At 38.6% G+C, this 19,608-nt stretch overlaps 1 protein-coding gene across 1 annotated transcript in view; it reads right to left on the reverse strand.

Moving 5' to 3' along the window:
* LOC126354442 (uncharacterized) overlaps positions 1–19,608 on the reverse strand; it is a 60,490-nt gene that overhangs the window by 25,869 nt on the left and 15,013 nt on the right. The window contains exon 2 of the mRNA XM_050004132.1: positions 5,757–7,575. Within this exon, the coding sequence (XP_049860089.1) occupies positions 5,757–7,575 (1,819 nt within the window). The remainder of the gene's footprint in view (positions 1–5,756; positions 7,576–19,608) is intronic.

A 19,608-nucleotide genomic window follows, 5' to 3' on the forward strand; every position in this document is an offset into this window, starting at 1 on the left:
CTCCTTACAGCACTGCCACTGATTGGAATTTCATAAACTATAGGGGCTGCAGTGGGAATATTCCACAATGTCCCACTGTAAATTCCACATTTTTTTAACCAAAACTGGATTGGGGGAGGGGGCAAGGAATGCTGCATTACTTAAATAGGGGACTCTCACAGCATCAATATCACAGAAGTTAAAACTATCCCCTGTTATTATCACCATTTTATTTTATTTTTTTCCTTACATGCAACTGAATCACTTGTGTGATGAAATGTAAACTGTATATGTGGATCCAAATTGTTGTACTCAATCTATCTCAAGATTTAGTATGGCAAACATCATGTCAAAGAAGCATCTCTATGATGTAAAGATATAACCACATGTCTTTTTCCTTGTGTGCAATCACTGAAGCACAGGAATAAAAGCACATGCACAAGAAATTAGTAGGAAGAATGCATGTACACTTGTGTGTTCTTGTGTGCACGCATTGCCCCACTGCCCAAGCAGTTTGCTACACATTCATTTCTTTGTACAGCAATTTGTGCTGTGTTTAGTTTGATGAAAAGTGACATAAAAAGAAAAAAAGGAACTGTAGGTAAAACAGTATACAAGCAACAGGGATATGAGAAATAAAAAGCAACTGCTATACTTTGTAAATTTCAGAAGGTGGTCACAGTGAGATGTAAGATTTTCTGCATGGGACACTGCAGCAATAGGGATGACAATAACATTTTTTAGCTGGAAACAGGCAACTTAGGACCTACATACCAGTACAAGATATTTATCTTACATTTTCAAAACAAAGCACTTCAGTGATTATTCCTGAAATAGAGAAATACTTAAAAAAGTTATTAGTCATAATGTGAATGTTAATTTACTTTCAACACATCATAAAATATTTTCTTTTATAAAAGTTGTTTACACAACTTCAATGAAAAGACATTACATATTGATTAATATTGTCTTAGATCCTAGAATACACTAGAACGGAGATTTTATAATTTTTTTTCCTCTTCATCATTGTACTTCATTTCAATTTCTAATAGTATGTTGAGGAGATACACATATCCCATTTTTTCTTGTGTTAATATGTCATGCTCCTCAATTGTTGTGCTATTTAGTCACCACAGCATCAATATTCATACACAGTTTTCATAACCTCTTTTCAATAAATTTTTATGCTGTTTCTTCACCTCTGTCTTCCTGCTCCACGACTGACTTTATTCTTTACAACATTATGATCAGAGACTTTTTATCTAATATTTGACTCTCAGGGTATCATATCTCAAATTTTTATTCAAAAAATCCTTAGAAGCAGCATTCCATATGAATCCTTTTTGTCTATTAATCATCTATAAATTTCTGTGAGCTTTCTTTGGGGCCAACAGACATTACTGTACACAGAGTGTCTTTAAACATAATCTAACACACTACACAACAAAACATACACGAGACCCAGGTGCCTGTCATCTGATAAGTGATACCCACTAAACCCAGGAAGTAATACACTTTTATGTACAGTGTCTATTTCGAAGAAATTACATGTGCACAAATGTACTGACGGAAATGTACACACATGCACAAAGTGAAAAAGAAAAAGGGCGTCATGTGGACACACCTTAATAGTGTCTCTCTTCTTAAAGTAAGTAGACTGTATGGACTTAGCAATAGTGTAAAAGTTTTTGGAAACCACACAATCAGTTGTAAAAATGTGTATAATAAATCGTTGCTGAAGATAAACCTAGGCCCACAACTAGCAACTGAAAAATAAATTTCATACAAACTCTCCAAAACTATATTAGGCTACATAAGTACATAAAGTATTTAAAAAGCAAGACAACCATTAAACAACAAAATAATTAAATACAGGCAATACACAAAAGTGTTTTTGAATATGAATACAAAGATAAAAATTAGTTGTTTAAAAACTTGATTGTTTGTGCCAGTCTAAATAAAATGCAAAATAGTCCTTCTGAACAACTCTCTCACACTAGGCGTACTCATAGTTACACACAGCAAAAGAATTAATGTAAATGTCTACGTAATTTAATTTAGTGTAATGAATTGTAAATAGTGATGTTATTTAATCTTGTGTTTCATTTAAGTTCCAATTAAACGGTGTCTTGGCATGGCGACAGGTTCTGTGTTACAAGTCTTATGAAAGATCCAGCACAAGCCAAAACTTTGGAATTATTAAATCTACGAAGTCTAACAAAGAAATATTTTCAGAAGAGTCAATACAATACTTTCTACTTTAATAGGTTATTGAAAAATTTAGTTTCATAACCCAAAAATGGAGGGCAAATCATTATCCAGACTGTGAGCTGACCTATTTCAAGCATTTGGGTTCACTTGTCCAAAATGTGGTATACTGCTGTCCATATACTAAATGTGCCACATACTGATGTGTGCTCTTAATGGACAAGGAAACCTTGTTGTTGCTCACTTACAGTCACTTCTCCTCCCAATGATGCACGATAAGTCCAACATAATAAGATCACTTCATGTAGAGACATGCTGCATTGTTTCACTGGAGGTAGCCTGCAGTTCTCCATGGCTGCTGCATCATATACCAATTTATTGCTTCCTGTGTGTCTTGGTACCAGCAGCTTATCCTTTTTCCCTACATGCCATATTTTTATTTATATGTTTACTTCATATGGAAACATTAGGGCTATCAGGCCCTCTCTTACACCTAGCTAGACTTCCTAGTTGGGTAGACACAACAATTCGTACGACACACAAGAAATATACACTGATCAGCCAAAACATTATGACCACTGCCCACCACAATGTTGGATGCCGTCTGGTGGCATTACGGGCATGTGATGCGATAACGAAACTATGTAAGCACAGCAGACATGGACGGGGGATCACCCTGGCAAAGATATGGGCTACAAATGGGGAAATCCAAAGGGCAGATTATTATTACACTGAGCCAGTGAATGAGTATCGCGAAAACATTGAAGCTCGTCGAATGTTCCCATGCTACTGTTGTGAGGATCTGTGGAAAGAGCTACAAAGACAATGAAACTACCAATAGGTGCTAAATGGTTGGACATCCACTACTCTTCACAGAAAGTGGGGTTTGCACATTGTCTCCTCTGTAAAGTAGAATATATTATGATAGATGGTGATCTGTGGCATCTCTGTTGCAAGAACACAATGATGGTGCATGCACAAGTGTTTCGGAGCACACCATATGTCGTACATTGTTGAACATGGAGCTCTACAGCAGATCACCCCTACATAGTCACATGTTGACTTAACGACATCATCAGTTAAGATTGCAGTGGGCATGGGGACATCAGGATTTGACCATTGATCGATGGAAACGTGTCAGCTCTTTTCGCTACACTAGGTCTATGGTCACCTCCACAATTGCCGTCACTGAGGTGAACAGCAGTTTGAAATGTGCAGCAGTCCGCCACAGATACAGGTTGGTGAGAAAAATATTATACTATGGGAGACATTCAGACATTCTCCTGTGCTTGCTTGGACCTGTGGTAGTAATCGAAGATTTGCTGACAGCTGTGAACCACTTGCTTTCCTTCATGCTTAATGTCTTCTCTGACAGTAATGTCTTCTTTCAGCAGTATAGCTGTCCACATCTTGGAATCAGAACAATGCTACAGTGGTCTGAGGAGCATTTTCGTGAACCCACGTTGATCCCTCAGCAGCCAGATTGGTCTGATGTAAATCAGATGGAATCCATCTGGTTCATTACCAGGTACCATCACAACATATGCAAATCAGCAGCCCACTATTTTAGCAAATTACATGATGTATGCATAGACATCTAGTGTCACATACCTCCAGAAACCTACCAACAAACTGTTGGATTCCTGATATGCAGAATCAGTGATGATTTCATTCCAAAGATGGACAAACAAGCTACTAACAGCTGGTCATAATGTTTTGGATCATCAGTGCATACAGGCAGTGTAGTAGTAGTAGCTAATAACGATACATGTAGTAATGAATACAAGGAATATAATAAATGTCAGCCTTCAAAGATGGTCAAACAAGCTACTAACAGCTGGTCATAATGTTTTGGATCATCAGTGCATACAGGCAGTGTAGTAGTAGTAGTAGTAGTAGTAGTAGTAGCAGTAGTAGCTAATAACGATACATGTAGTAATGAATACAAGGAATATAATAAATGTCAGCCTTATTAACGTTAAGCAATTCCCTCATTGTTCACAGTTCGTGGTCTTGCAATAGCATTCTCACTTCCCAAGCACGGGGTCCTGGGTTCGATTCCCAGTGGGGTCAGGGATTTTCACCTGCCCTGAGATGACTGGGTGTTGTTGCGTCATCTTCATCATCATCGTCATCATTCATCCCCATTATGGTTGGAGGAAGGCAATGGCAAACCACCTCCATTAGGACCTTGCCTAGTACGGCGGTGCGTGTCTCCCACATCATTCCCCTACGCTCTGTCAAGAAGCATGGGACTTCATTTCCAATTCCCTCATTATGTTATTGTCAAACATGAGTAGGCACATCTAAACAGAAACATATAATAACAGAATAGAAGGAATACAGGTGGAGAAGTTGACTGGATGGACGAAAACAGAGAAATAGTAGGGTAAGATTAGCTGCTGAGATGGAAAGAAGAAAACAGAAATTGAAAGCGATGAGAAAAGCATAGAAAGAGAAGCTATGCTGATGATAAATGATAAAGCTTTAATCTATACTTGAGTGCAGAAAGTGTTTTGGACAAGAAGCAAGTTCCAGGGTAATTTGTTCCACAATTGTATGAGGAAATGAAGAAGAAGATGGAGATAGTGAAAGACTTAGTGTTATGCAAGATGCTGGATGTATCCAACCTAGTACTGTGTGTAATGATAAGTATTTAGTATGTAAGGAGAGGTGTTGAACACACCTGTGACGAAGAAAACAATGAAGTAAATACTGCACATGGAGACCATGTTGTCTACCTGGTTACATCAACCTGAGTACAGGAAGGACTGATGTGATCAAACAACAGAATGTTGCATACATATCTTACGCAAGCATTCATTGCTAGCTCAAGTCATCTGGAGTTATCACAATTTCTATGATGTTGAACTACATCACATAATTAAAAGTTTCGTACGACTAAATACTTGGACTAATTTTTGTTTAATTTGAAACAGAAATATTTTTCTAAAGTTTTGGATTGCATACAGAGATTTCCTGCAAGCTGCAACCATTTGCTCTTTCCAATTTAGACACTCATCCAAGATTATGCAAACATGTTTTACTGTTTTTTAAAGTGATAATTGGATGCCACTGAGAAGTATTGGAGGTACTGATTCACGAAAATGTCTGTTGACCGACTTTCAGTGAGGTGTGAGAATTACCTGTGACTTCTTAGGGCTTAGTTTAAGAACTCAGGTTTATGCCCATCATGATACAAAAAAAAAAAATGACTGCCATTCATATTTGTTATATCATTTAAAATTGTTACAGCAGCAACAGCGTATTGTCTTCATAATCATATAAGTGGTAGTTACAACAGGCACAGGATGAAGTCCCGGTTGGGTTAGATATCTTAAATATTCCTGGAAACCTATATCTGTGCTAAGCAACACACAGTCATTTATCAACATAGATTTTCTAAAAAGACAGTAAGAACTTAAAAACACTTCTAAAAAATCATGTGCAAAATGCATTGTGTTCTATTAATTCCTCTTAGATGTAACTGGAAACACCCTACACAAAAGCAACACAAAGATCAGATGGGTATTAAGGAAATACAAAATCTATTTTTACAGTGTACTGACCTTAAAAGCAATTATATCATTCTTTTTTGGTTTTCCTTCCAGTTGAGGATAACGAAGTGGATCAATAGCATTAGGATTCATTTTCAGACATGTCATATCACCCTGATCCACTACTTGTGTACTATGAAAATCACTTGTTCCTTCAGAATTTTTGTTGCTGTTCTGTTTTGAGACCGGCATTAAGGATTCTGATGCAGATCCAGAACTGTTGCACTGACTTTTCCGTTCAAACACAACAGGAACTGAATTCTGTTTTCCAAGAATTAAGAGCTTCTGTAAAGATTCCTTTGTGTTCATATTCAGATCAGCAGTGTTTAATGCCCACTGCTGATGTAAAGGAATTTGGTTTGGCAAAGATGTAATATCACTTTTAATTATACAATTTTCAGGAGTACAATATTCAAAGCTACTTTTCATGGGACAGTCCGTAACTTCAGTTTCTGGAGTCAGATCATGTGTACTCTCATCATTGACATTTGGTGATGCTTTAGAGTCACAGGTTTCTTCAGTTGTATTATTTCTCATATCCATATCATCATTCAAAGGTACCTCTTTATTGCTTGTACTTTCTTTTAAATTTTCACCCATTGCATCATCAAATCTTATGTGTTTCCTTGGAGGAATACTATACTGTGGAACTGTATGTTGTACGACCACGGATGGTAATGCAACAACACTATCATTCTGGATTCCATTTCTCTTTCTGTGTTTCCTTACACGGACCCTCTTACGCTTAGGCTTTGTGCCGATGGTTGTGTTGGTGACATTGTCTAGATGGTTTCCGAGGGCAGAATCATAAATACTGGTACTGTCCTGCGACAGAAAGTCTGCAACATCTCTAATCTTACACCCACCAGTAAAATTTGGAGTACTACTTTCAGCTCTGTCTACAAAATCTGAACCTCCATAGTCTTTACTGTCACAGTCACTATTCACTACATCATCAATATTTTGGCATGTTAATGAAGATCCATTTTTGCACTTTTGAGCTCCTTTAGAACAACTAGTTAAAAATGTCGTGTCAGTTGTGAATTCACAACTTAATGATAAACTTTGGTCTTGTGCCACATCTGTTTCTGCATCACTTTGGTTGAGTTTTTTATTACGTTTTTTCAAGTCTGTGGGATGTAGATGTTCTGCATCAAGACTCTTGTGAGCATCCAGTGCTGCTAAGTCATTTTTTCTTTTTTTCTTATGTTTCTTGAGGCCTTTGGTAGTTTCTTGTTCATTGTGGTCACTTATGTTTTCAGGCGAATTGTGGCACAGCACCTCAGATACAACTTTGTCCTCTGTAACATCTCCATTAATTTCAACAGCTTTGTTTCTCTTTTTCTTTCTGTTAGCTTTATTGTCAAAATGTATAGCTTTATTGTCAAAATGTATGCCATCACTGTTTTTCTTCTCAAGTTCATCTTGAAGGGGTTCGATACTACTGCCATTGAGGACTTCCTTTTTTACTCTTTCTTTCTTTCGTTTACATTTTTTTTGATAGTGAATTTCAGGTTCAAGATCCTGCTGTAAAACATTTAAACTGTTGGTAAACTTGCTCTCATCAATTTCTTCATGTTTTCTCTTCTTGCCTCGGGCTTCATGAAATGATGCTTTACCTATATGGGACACACAAGAGCTGTTGATTTTCTCATTCTGGTAGAAATCTTGAGAGTCAAACTTCTCTGAACTGTTTGTCTTGTTATTTTTTCTGGATTCTTGCTCAGGGTGAATCTCTTGTCTCAGATACTCTACTTCTTTATTGCTCTTTGTAAGAAGGTCAGTTGTGGAACAGCTCTCCCTACCTTGGAAGTGAAAGGCTTTCAAGACTCTGCAACAAAATAATAAAAAATAGTTCTAGGATTACTTATTCAAAATGTTCACAAAGTGATAAGAAAGTTAAACTAATTGAGAACAGATTTTGTAACATTATAATCATTTTAGAAACTGCAGCTTAAAAAATTGCAACTTAAAAAAGAAAGCTTAAATAACTGGTGTTGAGAAGCAGCTGTAAAGTAATAAATATCCCTAAAATATTTTGGACTATTACATGCTTTCAGTTTCCATTGTCTACTTTGGTTAAGTTATTTCTTACAGTTATTTTTTTTTTTCAAAATTCTGAATCAAGGATCTTTTGAGTATCCAGTGATGCTAAGTCATTTTTTCTTTTTTCCTTGTCTTTCCTGAGGCTCTTGGTAGTTTATTGTTCATTGTGGTCACTTATTTTTTCAAGTGAATTGACTTTGTCTTCTGTAACATTTCAATTAATTTCACCAGCTATTCTTTTTCTTTCTGTTAGCTTTATTGTCAAAGTGTATGCCATCACTGTTTTTCTCCTCAAGTTCATTTTGAACGTATTCTATACTACTGCCACTGAGGACTTCCTTCTTTAGTCAAGATGGGCACCACAATGGTACTCACATGAACCATCTCTGATTTAGGTGTATTTTCTTTGGGAATAAGTTGCTACAAACAACCAATATTTGGAGCCGCACAAGCTTAAAGTGTTTAGTAGTGCAGTGTGTTACTGGTTAGATTCAAGACTTTGTAAACTATGTAACAAACATCATCAAAGTTTTGAAGTGTGTTTGCTCGCAGCATACATGAACAAGCAGCTAACATCTACGTCTACATCTACATGGATACTCTGCAAATCACACTTAAGTGCCTAGCAGAGGGTTCATTGAACCACCTTCACAATTCTCTATTATTACAATCTCGTACAGCGTGCGGAAAGAACGAGCACCTATACCTTTCCGTACGAGCTCTGATTTTCATTATTTTATTGTGGTGATTGTTTCTCCCTAAGTAGGTCGGTGACAACAAAATATTTTTGCATTCGGAGGAGAAATTTGATTATTGGAATTTCGTGAGAAGATTCCATCGCAATGAAAACCACCTTTCTTTTAATCATGTCCAGCCCAAACCCTGCCCATCATTTCAGTGACACTCCCTCCCATATCTAGTGATAATACAAAATGTACTGCCTTCTTTGAACTTTTTTTATCTACTCCGTCAGTTCTAAGTGGTTAGGATCCCACACCGTGCAGCAGTATTTTAAAAGGGGATGGACAGGTGTAGTGTAGGCAGTCTCCCTAGTACATCTACATGACTACTCTGCAATTCACATTTAACTGCTTGGCAGAGGGTTCATCGAACCACAATCATACTATCTCTCTACTATTCCACTCCCGAACAGCGAGCGGGAAAAACGAACACCTAAACCTTTCTGTTCGAGCTCCGATTTCTCTTATTTTATTTTGATGATCATTCCTACCTATGTAGGTTGGGCTCAACAAAATATTTTCGCATTCGGAAGAGAAAGTTGGTGACTGAAATTTCGTAAAAAGGTCTCGCCGCGACGAAAAACGTCTATGCTGTAATGACTTCCATCCCAACTCGTGTATCATATCTGCCTGTTACATTTTCTAAGTGTCCTGCCAATAAAATGCAGTCTTTGGTTAGCGTTCCCCGCAACATTCTCTATGTGTTCCTTCCAATGTAAGTTGTTCATAACTGTAAGTCCTAGGTATTTAGTTGAATTTACGGTCTTTAGATTTCACTGCTTTATTGTGTAACTGAAATTTAATAAATTCCTTTTAGCACTCATGTGGACGACCTCACACTTTTCATTGTTTAGGGGTCAACTGCCAATTTTGCACCACTCAGATATCTTTTCTAAATCGTTTTGCAATTTGTTTTGATTTTCTGATGACAGCGTCATCTGCAAACAACGTAAGACAGCCTCTCAGACTGTCTCCCAATCATTTATATACATAAGGAACAGCAAAGGGCCACTACTATAAGCATCTTGCATTGAAGTCCGCACTAAATTTCAAGCTTCTGTAAAAGATCGCCAATCTTGGTGGTTTACATCTGTTTGAATTTGGCATGTTTGTTTCACTGTTTCTGCAACAGTGTTCTGACCCGTTTTGTGTACCATGGAGGATCAGCTCCGTTGTTTGTTAATTTATTTGGTATAAATCCCTCAATTGCAGCTGATACTATTTCTTTGAATTCAAGCCACATCTGATCTTCACTTATAATATTAATTTGGAAGGAGTAGAGACTGTCTCTCAGGAAGGCATCTAGTAAATTTTTATTTGCTTTTTTGAGTAGCTATATATTTTTCATTTATTTAATCTCGCTATGACAACCCATGTTCACTAAACCCTGTATCCGTTCTGATTCTTGTTATTACCTCAGGATTATTTGTTGATAAGAGGTCAAGCGTGTTTTCACAAGCGTTTACTATTAGCATGGGCTATGAACTAACTGCTCAAAATAATTTTCAGAGAACGTATTTAGCACCATTTCGGATGACGTTTTATGCATACCTTTTGAATTAAGCATGGGTTTTCACCAACATATTGAGGGTAAATTAAAGTAACCACTAACTATAATCGTATGAGTCGGGTACGTGTTCAAAATCAAACTGAAGTTTTCTTTGAACATTTCAGCAACTGTATGATCTGATTTGGGAGATCGGTAAAAGGATCCAATTATTATTTTATTTCAGTTGCCAAAAATGACCTCTGCCCATACTAACTCACAGGAACTATCTACCTCAATTTTGCGACAAGATAAACTACTTCCAACAGTAACAAACACTCCATCACCAACCATGTTTAGCCTATCCTTTCGGAACACAGTTGGGTTCTTCGCAAAAATTTCGGCTGAGCTTTTGTCCAGCTTTAAGTGCCTATAACAATTTGAGCATTGGTGCTTTCTATTAGCGCTTGGAACTCTGGTACTTTCCCAACACAGCTATAACAACTTACAACTGTTATTATGCTTCCTGTATTTACATTCTTCCTGTGTTCGACCTGCACCCTTTGAGACTGAACGGTCTAGCATCCTTCATGTTTCACCACTTCAGCAGGTGTGTTGTGATAACTACACCGTGCGTCATCAACAGTAGCTGGGACACCGTGTTGCATCAGGATCTGCAGCCACTAGCTGACTTCCCTGTCAGCCACAGCTGCAAGCACCACTAGGGACTTCAGCCAACAGCATCTTATCAACAAAATTCTAGAGGCATGCAGCCAAAACAGTGTGTTCCTTTGTGGTAAAAACAGAGAAGACAATGTCATAAGACAGAAAGTGAGTGCTGGCACCTTGACAGTTATGCTGACAGATGATGTAATACAGGATATTTACAAACCATTGAATATGGTTGCTACGACAACATCGTCAATTTCCTTCAAGAAGCGAAGGAAGTTCCCATTGCTGTAATAAATGAACTGATGCAGAATGTGTTCAAACGGGTCATGTTTTTGTCCAGGTTGCTTGGACAGTTACAAGAACTGTGAGAGGAGAATGGAAGATTACATCAAGAAATCTCTGAATCAGATTTGGGAATACTGAAACCCCCTGTAGAGCTTCTAGAGCATGAGAGCTCCAACTTGCCAGAAAAAGCAAGTATGTATATTCCTTCATATCCCATTACAGCTGTTTCGCAAAAACCAATGCTAAGTACAACAGCTATATACACTGAGAACACAGATGTGAAGAAGAAACTGACTGATGTAATAAATCCAAGGATGGATAAGACTAGGATCTAACTGATACGGCCAGACATTAGCACTGTCCTAGTGGAAACAGAAAATTATGATTACTGCAAAAAGCTTAAAGAGGAAGCAAATAAGATATGTAGCATTAAATGTGAGCCACTGAAAAAGAAGAGGTATCTATTAATTGTGTGCAATGTGCTCAAGGAAGTGGACAACACTGGCCTTTCCGAAGATATTTATGAGCACAATCAAAAAAAGGAGTTTGAAGACAAGGTATGAAACCTATGTCAGTCACATAATGAAGTTACTTCGCATGTTCGTAAGCTTCTGCACCAAAAAGAAAACATGTATGTCATTTTCCATGCTTTAGGAATAAATAAGTATGTTGACATGCCCAAATTTTATAAATGCTGTGACTTAGGTCACATCAAGAATACCTGTAAGTGTAAGAAGAGAATGTGCTCCCACTGTGGAGCAGAGGGCCACCAGAAAAGTGTAAGCTCAAAAATCAACAAGAAACCTGTCACATTCCTTGTCGCAACAGGAGCATTTCGTGACTCACCTGTGAGTTTAGTTTGTTATTAGTTATATTACTTGTTCCATGGATCATGAACACGATTCTTTCGTAATGATTTGGAGCGTGTCAAAGTACACAAGATTCATTTATCCCAAATAATCATTGTTAGTCTTATATACGGTACAATTGTTAATGCTTACTGTATTTCTCTGGCCTATGTCTAAAAATTCATCTATGGAGTAGAAGGAGTTGTCATTCAGGAATTCCCTTAACTTACTTTTGAATGCCGATTGGTTGTCTGTCAGACTTTTGATATTGTTTGGCAACTGACCAAAAATCTTTGTGGCAGTATAATTCACCCCCTTTTGTGCCAATGTCAAGTAGTGAAGGTCACCCTATCTCCTAGTATTGTAGCTGTGGACTGTGCTATTAATTCTGAAGTGATCTGGGTTACTAACAACAAATTTCATTAGGCTGTATATATATTGTGAAGCTACTGGCAATATCCCTAATTCTTTAAATAATTGTCTACAAGATGATCTTGGATGAGCCCCAGACATTATTCTGATAACACGTTTTTGTGCAATAAATACCTTCTTTCTGAGTGATGAATTGCCCCAAAAGATGATTCCGTAAGAAAGCAACGAATGAAAATATGCATGGTAAGCTAACTTACTGATGTGCTCGTCTCCAAAATTTGCAATGACACTAATAGCATAGGTAGCTGAGCTCAATCGTTTCAGTAGATTGTCAATGTGTGTCTTCCAGTTTAAATTCTGATCAATACAGACACCCAGAAATTTTGAACAATCTGCTTTAGCTAAAGGTTTTCCCCCACACTCTATATTTTTTTCTGGTGTTATGCCTTTCCCTGTACTGAACTGTATGTACAGTGTTTTTTCAAAGTTCAATGAAAGTCCATTTGCGGAAAACCACCTAATAACTCTTTGAAAAACATTATTTGCATTTTCCACAGCTGATTCTTGCTTTTTAGGCTTGATTACAATACTTGTGTCATCTGCAAAGAGAACCAAGTTTGCATCTTCATGAATATAATTAGGCAAGTCATTAACATATATTAAAAACAGTAAAGGCCCCAAGACAGAACCCTGTGGTACCCCATTTTTGATACATCCCCAGTCTGAATAATCTGATGACCTTTGTGTACTATGTGGGTTTACTGTTTCAACCTTCTGCATTCTACCAGTTAAATATGAAGTGAACCATCTGTGTACTGAACCATTCATTCCATAGTACTTCAGCTTATCTAAGAGGATTTCATGATCCACACAATCAAAAGCCTTAGAGAGATCACAGAAAATCCCAATTGGTGATGTTCTACTATCCAGAGCATTTAAAATTTGATCAGTGAAAGCGTGTATAGCACTATCTGTTGAAACACCTTTCTGAAAACCGAACCGACATTTTGTTAAAACATTATTCCCACTAATGTGTAAAGTTACTCTTGAGTACATTACTTTTTCAAACACTTTTGAGAAGGATGTCAGAAGTGAAATAGGACGATAATTGTTGACGTCTGTCTTGTCACCTTTTTTATACAAGGGTTTAACTATGGCATATTTCAATCTGTCAGGAAATATTCCCTGATTCAATGAGCTATTACATATGTGGCTAAGAACTCGACTTATCAGGTGTGGACAAGATTTTAGTATTCTATTGGAGATACCATCAGTTCCATGTGAGTTTTTATTCTTAAGTGAATTTATTATTTTCTTAATTTCAGATGGTGAGGTGGGTAGGATTTCAATTTCATTTGTTTGCACCGGGAATGCCTCTTTCGTATAGAGATCTGCCCTATCTGGTGAGCAGTTGGTGCCTATATTTTCCACTACATTTATAAAATGATTATTAAAGAATGTGCAACCTATGCAATGCTTTTAGAATGTGAAATAGCTATAACAGACTACGTATCCATCTAAAATACAAGCAATACAGTGGTCAAATCCATATCAAATCTATGTAAAGCAAGAAGCAGAACGTATGATGTATAGGAAAAGGAAGTGCAAGAACCTGTCAACAGTAGCCAGAAATTAGCATCATGCCATAGCCTGGCATCAGCAACTTGGGATTATACTGCCAGGAAGATGAGTGTAACATTTTGATGACATTCGAGCACCAATTATCAGAGAGTTTATTGAGAATTTCATAGATGACATAATAACACAGAAAAGATTAGAGACAGCAGTTGCAAAGTAACTTAGATGACAGGCTCTTAAATGGGTAATAACCCAGGACAAGATGTGTTACACAAGAAATGAACTTGAGCTACAGAAATTTAGTGCAAGTGTAGCTGAACATTCGGAAAGCTTTAACACGGACCGTATAACTCATAATGTTTTGTCCTCAAGATAAGAAGGCACTTCCTAATCAAGTGCGAAATCATACCAGATGAAGTTGGTGAACTTTGTTCAAGGACAGACCTTGTGGGGAACATCTGCATCAACCGAAGCTGCGGAGGCTGCTGATGGAAGAGATGTTCCTGGTGCAGTAACACCTGCAACAGGAGGCTTCTCGATTTGGCATCCATCCAACTCGACACTTCATCTACATGGAAATCCTGCCAAAGAGTATGATAAAGATGGGGATGATCATGATAACATCAACACCGCATCTGCAGTGGGAGTAGACACCCACGGAGCTTTGATATTATGTGCAGAGCCTATCCTGTTTCAATGTGGAGTGTGGTGACTGTGATAATACTGATGAGTACGAGAATCAAAAAACAGGGAAATTCAGTGAAAATCAGGTCCTTCTGTCGAATACAAAAAATATTTCTTGCAATTTGAGTCTTACTAAAAATGATTTTCAATTGCAATCTGAGAAAATTTATAATAATTTAAAAGTTAATGTCCAGTTAAGTCATTCGGAGAATCCCAGTGTATTGCAAGTTGCTCTTAGACATTTTTCAGAGTTGGGCATCCTAAATATAAAATCTATTATGTATCCTGCACCCGGGGCATTAGACAGGACTCTTTTGAGAGTAATTAATTCACCAACAGAGTTTAAACCATTATGTGACCTCCTTCAGCAGGCATTCATGAGAATAGATGAAACATTCGACTTTGGGCATTTATAAGTGGACTTTGCAAATGTATGAACAAGTTTTCTTCAACCCACCCCTCTCCTCTCCAAAGTGCTTTGTTCAGACTCAAAACACATAAAAGGATAAATTACTAAAGATAAATGCTAGTCGAAGTAAAGTGGCAGTGACTGAAATACAAAAACTATTTGATGTGCTGAATGTTGACATAGTGTATTTGCAAGAACATGCCGTACAATTGTTAAGCTCCGACATTTTCCTTTGGATATGGTAACAGTTACTGGTCACGATGAGGCAATGTCTGCCATTGGCTCTACAACTGGGAAATTCACTGTGACGAAGGTGGCACTGCTGTGTGAGAAGCACATGGTCACAGCAGAAGTGATGGATGTGTTGACAAAGTTTGTTGTGGTAAGCATATACATGCAGTATTCTCATCCAATCATACCTTATGTAGATAAGCTCTGGGTGATCACTCTATACGGACAAGGTGCATGTCTCCTTGTCTCAACAGATGCAAATGTAAAATCCTCTCTGTGGCACAGGATGCAAACTGACAAATGTGGTGAGATACTAGAGGAGGCACTACAGGAGCTGCACCTCATTGTTTTAAATCTAGAAGGCCAGCCGAGCACATCTGAGGGAAAAGAAGATGGCACTTTAGCAAATGGCATGACAGCAACTAAGATTAAGAGTTGTCAGGTATTCCAGAACCTAACATCTAGTGACCATGATGCAATTTTGATTAAAGTGGTTATAACAATAACACAAGGAGACAAGCAGAGGAAAGCAGGATTGGGTTAGACATCAGGAAAACAGATTGGAATGGCTTAGCTACCTACACTGCAGCATTTCCAATGGTACTGCTTCCAGTACATGTATACTTGGGTGCTAACTCTAGCAAAGATCACAATACATTTAATTCCTAATAAAAAGGTAAACAGTCAGGCTACAATGTTCCACGCTGAGGCGAATGGTAAGATCAAGAAGAAATTTTAGGGCAATCATGAAGCTCCATGAATACAGGGCAACTAAGGTGTGCTACAAAAAAATGCTCCACAAAAATAAAAGAATACATGGGAGAAATTACTACAAAGGTGACTGCAGTTTGACATATGGGGAAGACTGTATAAATTATTGACTGAAAAGGTTAAGGGCCCTTCTGTCATGCCCATAATTCGTAAAGAGGAAGGCTCAATGATGGGTGGATGGAGTCAGCAGGATATCTGCTAACCGTCCTACTACCTGATGATAATACAGACACACATACTGAAATACACACACAACATAGAAGTGAACTAGATAATGAATACAACAATCAGACATCGGTGATACCTTTTGCTCAAGAAGAAGTTGCTGACGAAATTTCCAAGCTCAAAACTGAAAAGGGACCTGGTTCAGGTGGTGTCTACCCTGAGATCATATGGATGGTAGGTCCACAGATAATACCATATTTGACAGCATTACTAAATAGGGCATTGTGAATAGGTAGGATCCCAATGATATGGAAAACATCTAGAGCAGTAGTAATTAAAAAGGGCAAGAACAAACAACCTGCATCACCAAAAAGCTATAGACCTAGTCACTAATTGAATGCCTTGGCCGAAGTTCAGGAATGGCTGTTCTGTGATCAGATATAGGTGGACAGGAAGCTCTCAGGTCTAAACTAGTGTCAGTATGGATTCAGAAACGGGATGTCTATAGATGATAGGGTTAACAGACCTCTTTAGATTGTAGAAAATACAATAGTGAAGTACACAGTCATGCTCACGATTGACATGGCAGATGCATTCGAAAATCTTTGGTGGACTGTAATGTTCGCACGCTTTTGATATCTCAGGGTCCCCAAGTGTCTGTAGAAGAGCTTTGTAGATTACTGCAGTGGGTGCAGTATTCAGTGGCTTGTGGGGCAGAACAATGTAGTCAGAAAGGTTACCAAAGGCTTTTCTCAATGCTCCATACAGTGGTCCACTGTTCTGGGAGCTCAGAACTGCCGAGCCTTCGTTGGAGCGATGGTGTATTAAAGTAAACGTCGACAAGTGCGAAGCAGATCTGTTTACATGCAGACCGAAACTACTGTGCAAAAATCAACACAGTTGACAGATAACACTACATACACGCCCAATATGTTTCTGGGAGAAAGTCAGATATCTTCGTGTCTGGCTGGACCGGAAACTTACATGGGGGGACCACATCAAATACATTGCCAACAGAGCGCATGTGAGGCTCAAACAACTCTACCCAATGCTCAACAGGGAAAGCACACTGAATAGGAGGGTGTCGAGGTCCATATATATGACACTGATTAGACCTCTGTTGACGTATGCAGCTCCCGTCTGGGGATATGCAGCTCCTACATGACTGCGCCGCCTACAGATTATACAGAACAAAGTGCTACGAATCATTAGCAAAGCTACACACTACACACGCACCGTGGATCTTCACCAAGAATACCACCCTGAAACCCTCAAGGAAGCATTCAAAAAACACGCCACACGACTACACAGGAACTGGAAACAGTCGAACAATTCTTTCATCCTTACTCTAGGAAACTACGATCACAACCATAGGTGGAAGCACAAGCAGCCAAAGATACTACTAGCTAGGGCATAGCCACCTATGGCCAGTTAACATATACCAACAAGTGACAAACGTCGGCAAGCCCCTGCAATCAGCAACGCTGACTGGAAATTACCAGCTGCTATCTGAGCTGACCAACAGGCCACAGCAGGGAAACCGACGAGCTCGCCCACTGATACACAAACAATTTGTCAACATCACCGTACACTGTGTTCCGATATATGACCTATCAGACACAAAAACAATTATAAACCTAACTGTTGCAGATTGCTGAAGCTGATTGAGAGTTCACCACCGGCACCCAGCGGCAGCCACCAAGCAACAGCACCGCACAACATCAAAGGCATCAACATGCATGATACCCACTACTAACAAAGCCTACCCTTGCACGACCTATCGCAGGCAGCAAGACATCTGCTACTGCTCTTACCACCCAACCTATCACAGAGGTTTTTTCCCCTTGGCTCTTGCCTTGGCACATTTTTCCCTCTGCCCTTCAAACCGCTACCCTTCGTTTGACTTCGCCCCAATCTATCTCCAGATGTGTGAGTATTAATGGTTAACCTTAACCAGACATATACAAACTTCGCAGTATCCACATCCTGCGACACCTCACTTTAGTGAAAACTAACCCTTATGCAGAGATGGCAGTAGACCTTTTGAGTTGGCCATCATGCCAGTGTGGGCATGCAGGGGCTCCACCTCTATTAAAAAAAGGGATCTTAGTATTGAATCCCTATTACATCTATTATATGGAGCAGATGCTACTGAAGGTGGTGTTGCATATGCAGATGACATCCTAGAAGATGTGTCTGTAGGGTCCAGGGCAAGACCTGAGGAAAATTCAAATGATGTACTTGCTCAGATGCAGCACTGGTGCAAGAACAACAAACTCACTACAACTGTTCATAAAACCAGATACATACTTCTAAATGTAAAACTTTCTCTTGCCAGAAATTCTTCACTGAGGCTTGACAGAATACTGGTGAAACTGTATGTAGATATTTAGGCAGTCTACTAGACCAGAAAGGAAACTTCCTAGAATGCACAAAATGTGTTATTCAAAAAGCGGCCAAAATTAGGCATAAGATTGCCCATACCGGCACTGGCTGACTATAAATTACCACTGCATGTGTTGTGGTCATACCAAGAAGCTGTCTTCAATGCCATTGTGGGCTTCATTGTCAGTGACTGGGTGCATTGCCTTAGACTAAGAAGCTACAAAACAATACTGCTATGAATTCAGTGGCTGAGGCTCACCAGTGCCTTTCACATTACACCTTTGGAGGGTTTATTGGGGATCCTCGGGATATGTCAGGTGCATATAGTTGTACGTTACAGTACATGAGGAATATGATTTTGTGTACGAGATCACAGGAAAGCATGTTACTGATAAAAGACCTTTACGAACCTGAAACCTAGATGGATAGCAGTCTGACTGGGGCACTAGGAGCACTCTAAGGCATTTTTACAGCATACTCCCAAGCATCAGGAATAGACTCAAACTGCACTATATTGCCCTATTCGAAGTATGGTGCACCTGTTAACAGGTCACGGTCCACATCTCAAACATTTTCATCAAGTGGGATGTAGTTAAATATCAATCCGTGAATCTGCAGAGGCAGGTTCTGCTGATCATGTTGTTCTTAAGCACCCCATGTTCAGGTAATCAGATATCTAAAAGGCAACCACTTCATTTCCAGTCTATCAGATCAAGTGGATGCTTTGAATATCAAAATAATGTCAACAGGTCAGAAGAAGCGTTTCTTCAGTTATAGGTAATGGTAGGCACATGTAAATGTAATTAAGATGACCTTCAAATACATATAAGAAAAAAAAAACAAGGAAAAAAAAAAAAAGAAACAATGCTATGGTTACCCACACAGGTATGCGCAGACTTGAGGATTGCTGAGGCATACACAGTGTTGGTGATATAGAATAGTGCAGCAACAATAGGTTGAGTATTAGGTACAGTTGTAGTGAGCCAGCAATCCTAAAGTTCTTTTGAGGCTACCAATAACATATTTAGTAATACAAGATGGAAGTTTGTGTTATTCTTGTTCCTCCTGCCACCGAACTTCACTAATTCCCACTATATCTAACTTTAACCTATCCATTTCCCTTTTTAAATTTTCTAACCTACCTGCCCGATTAAGGGAGCTGACATTCCACGCTCTGATCCGTAGAATGCCA

This window comes from Schistocerca gregaria, chromosome 1 (assembly GCF_023897955.1).
Source record: "Schistocerca gregaria isolate iqSchGreg1 chromosome 1, iqSchGreg1.2, whole genome shotgun sequence".
In the NCBI taxonomy this organism is placed as follows: Eukaryota; Metazoa; Arthropoda; class Insecta; order Orthoptera; family Acrididae; genus Schistocerca; species Schistocerca gregaria.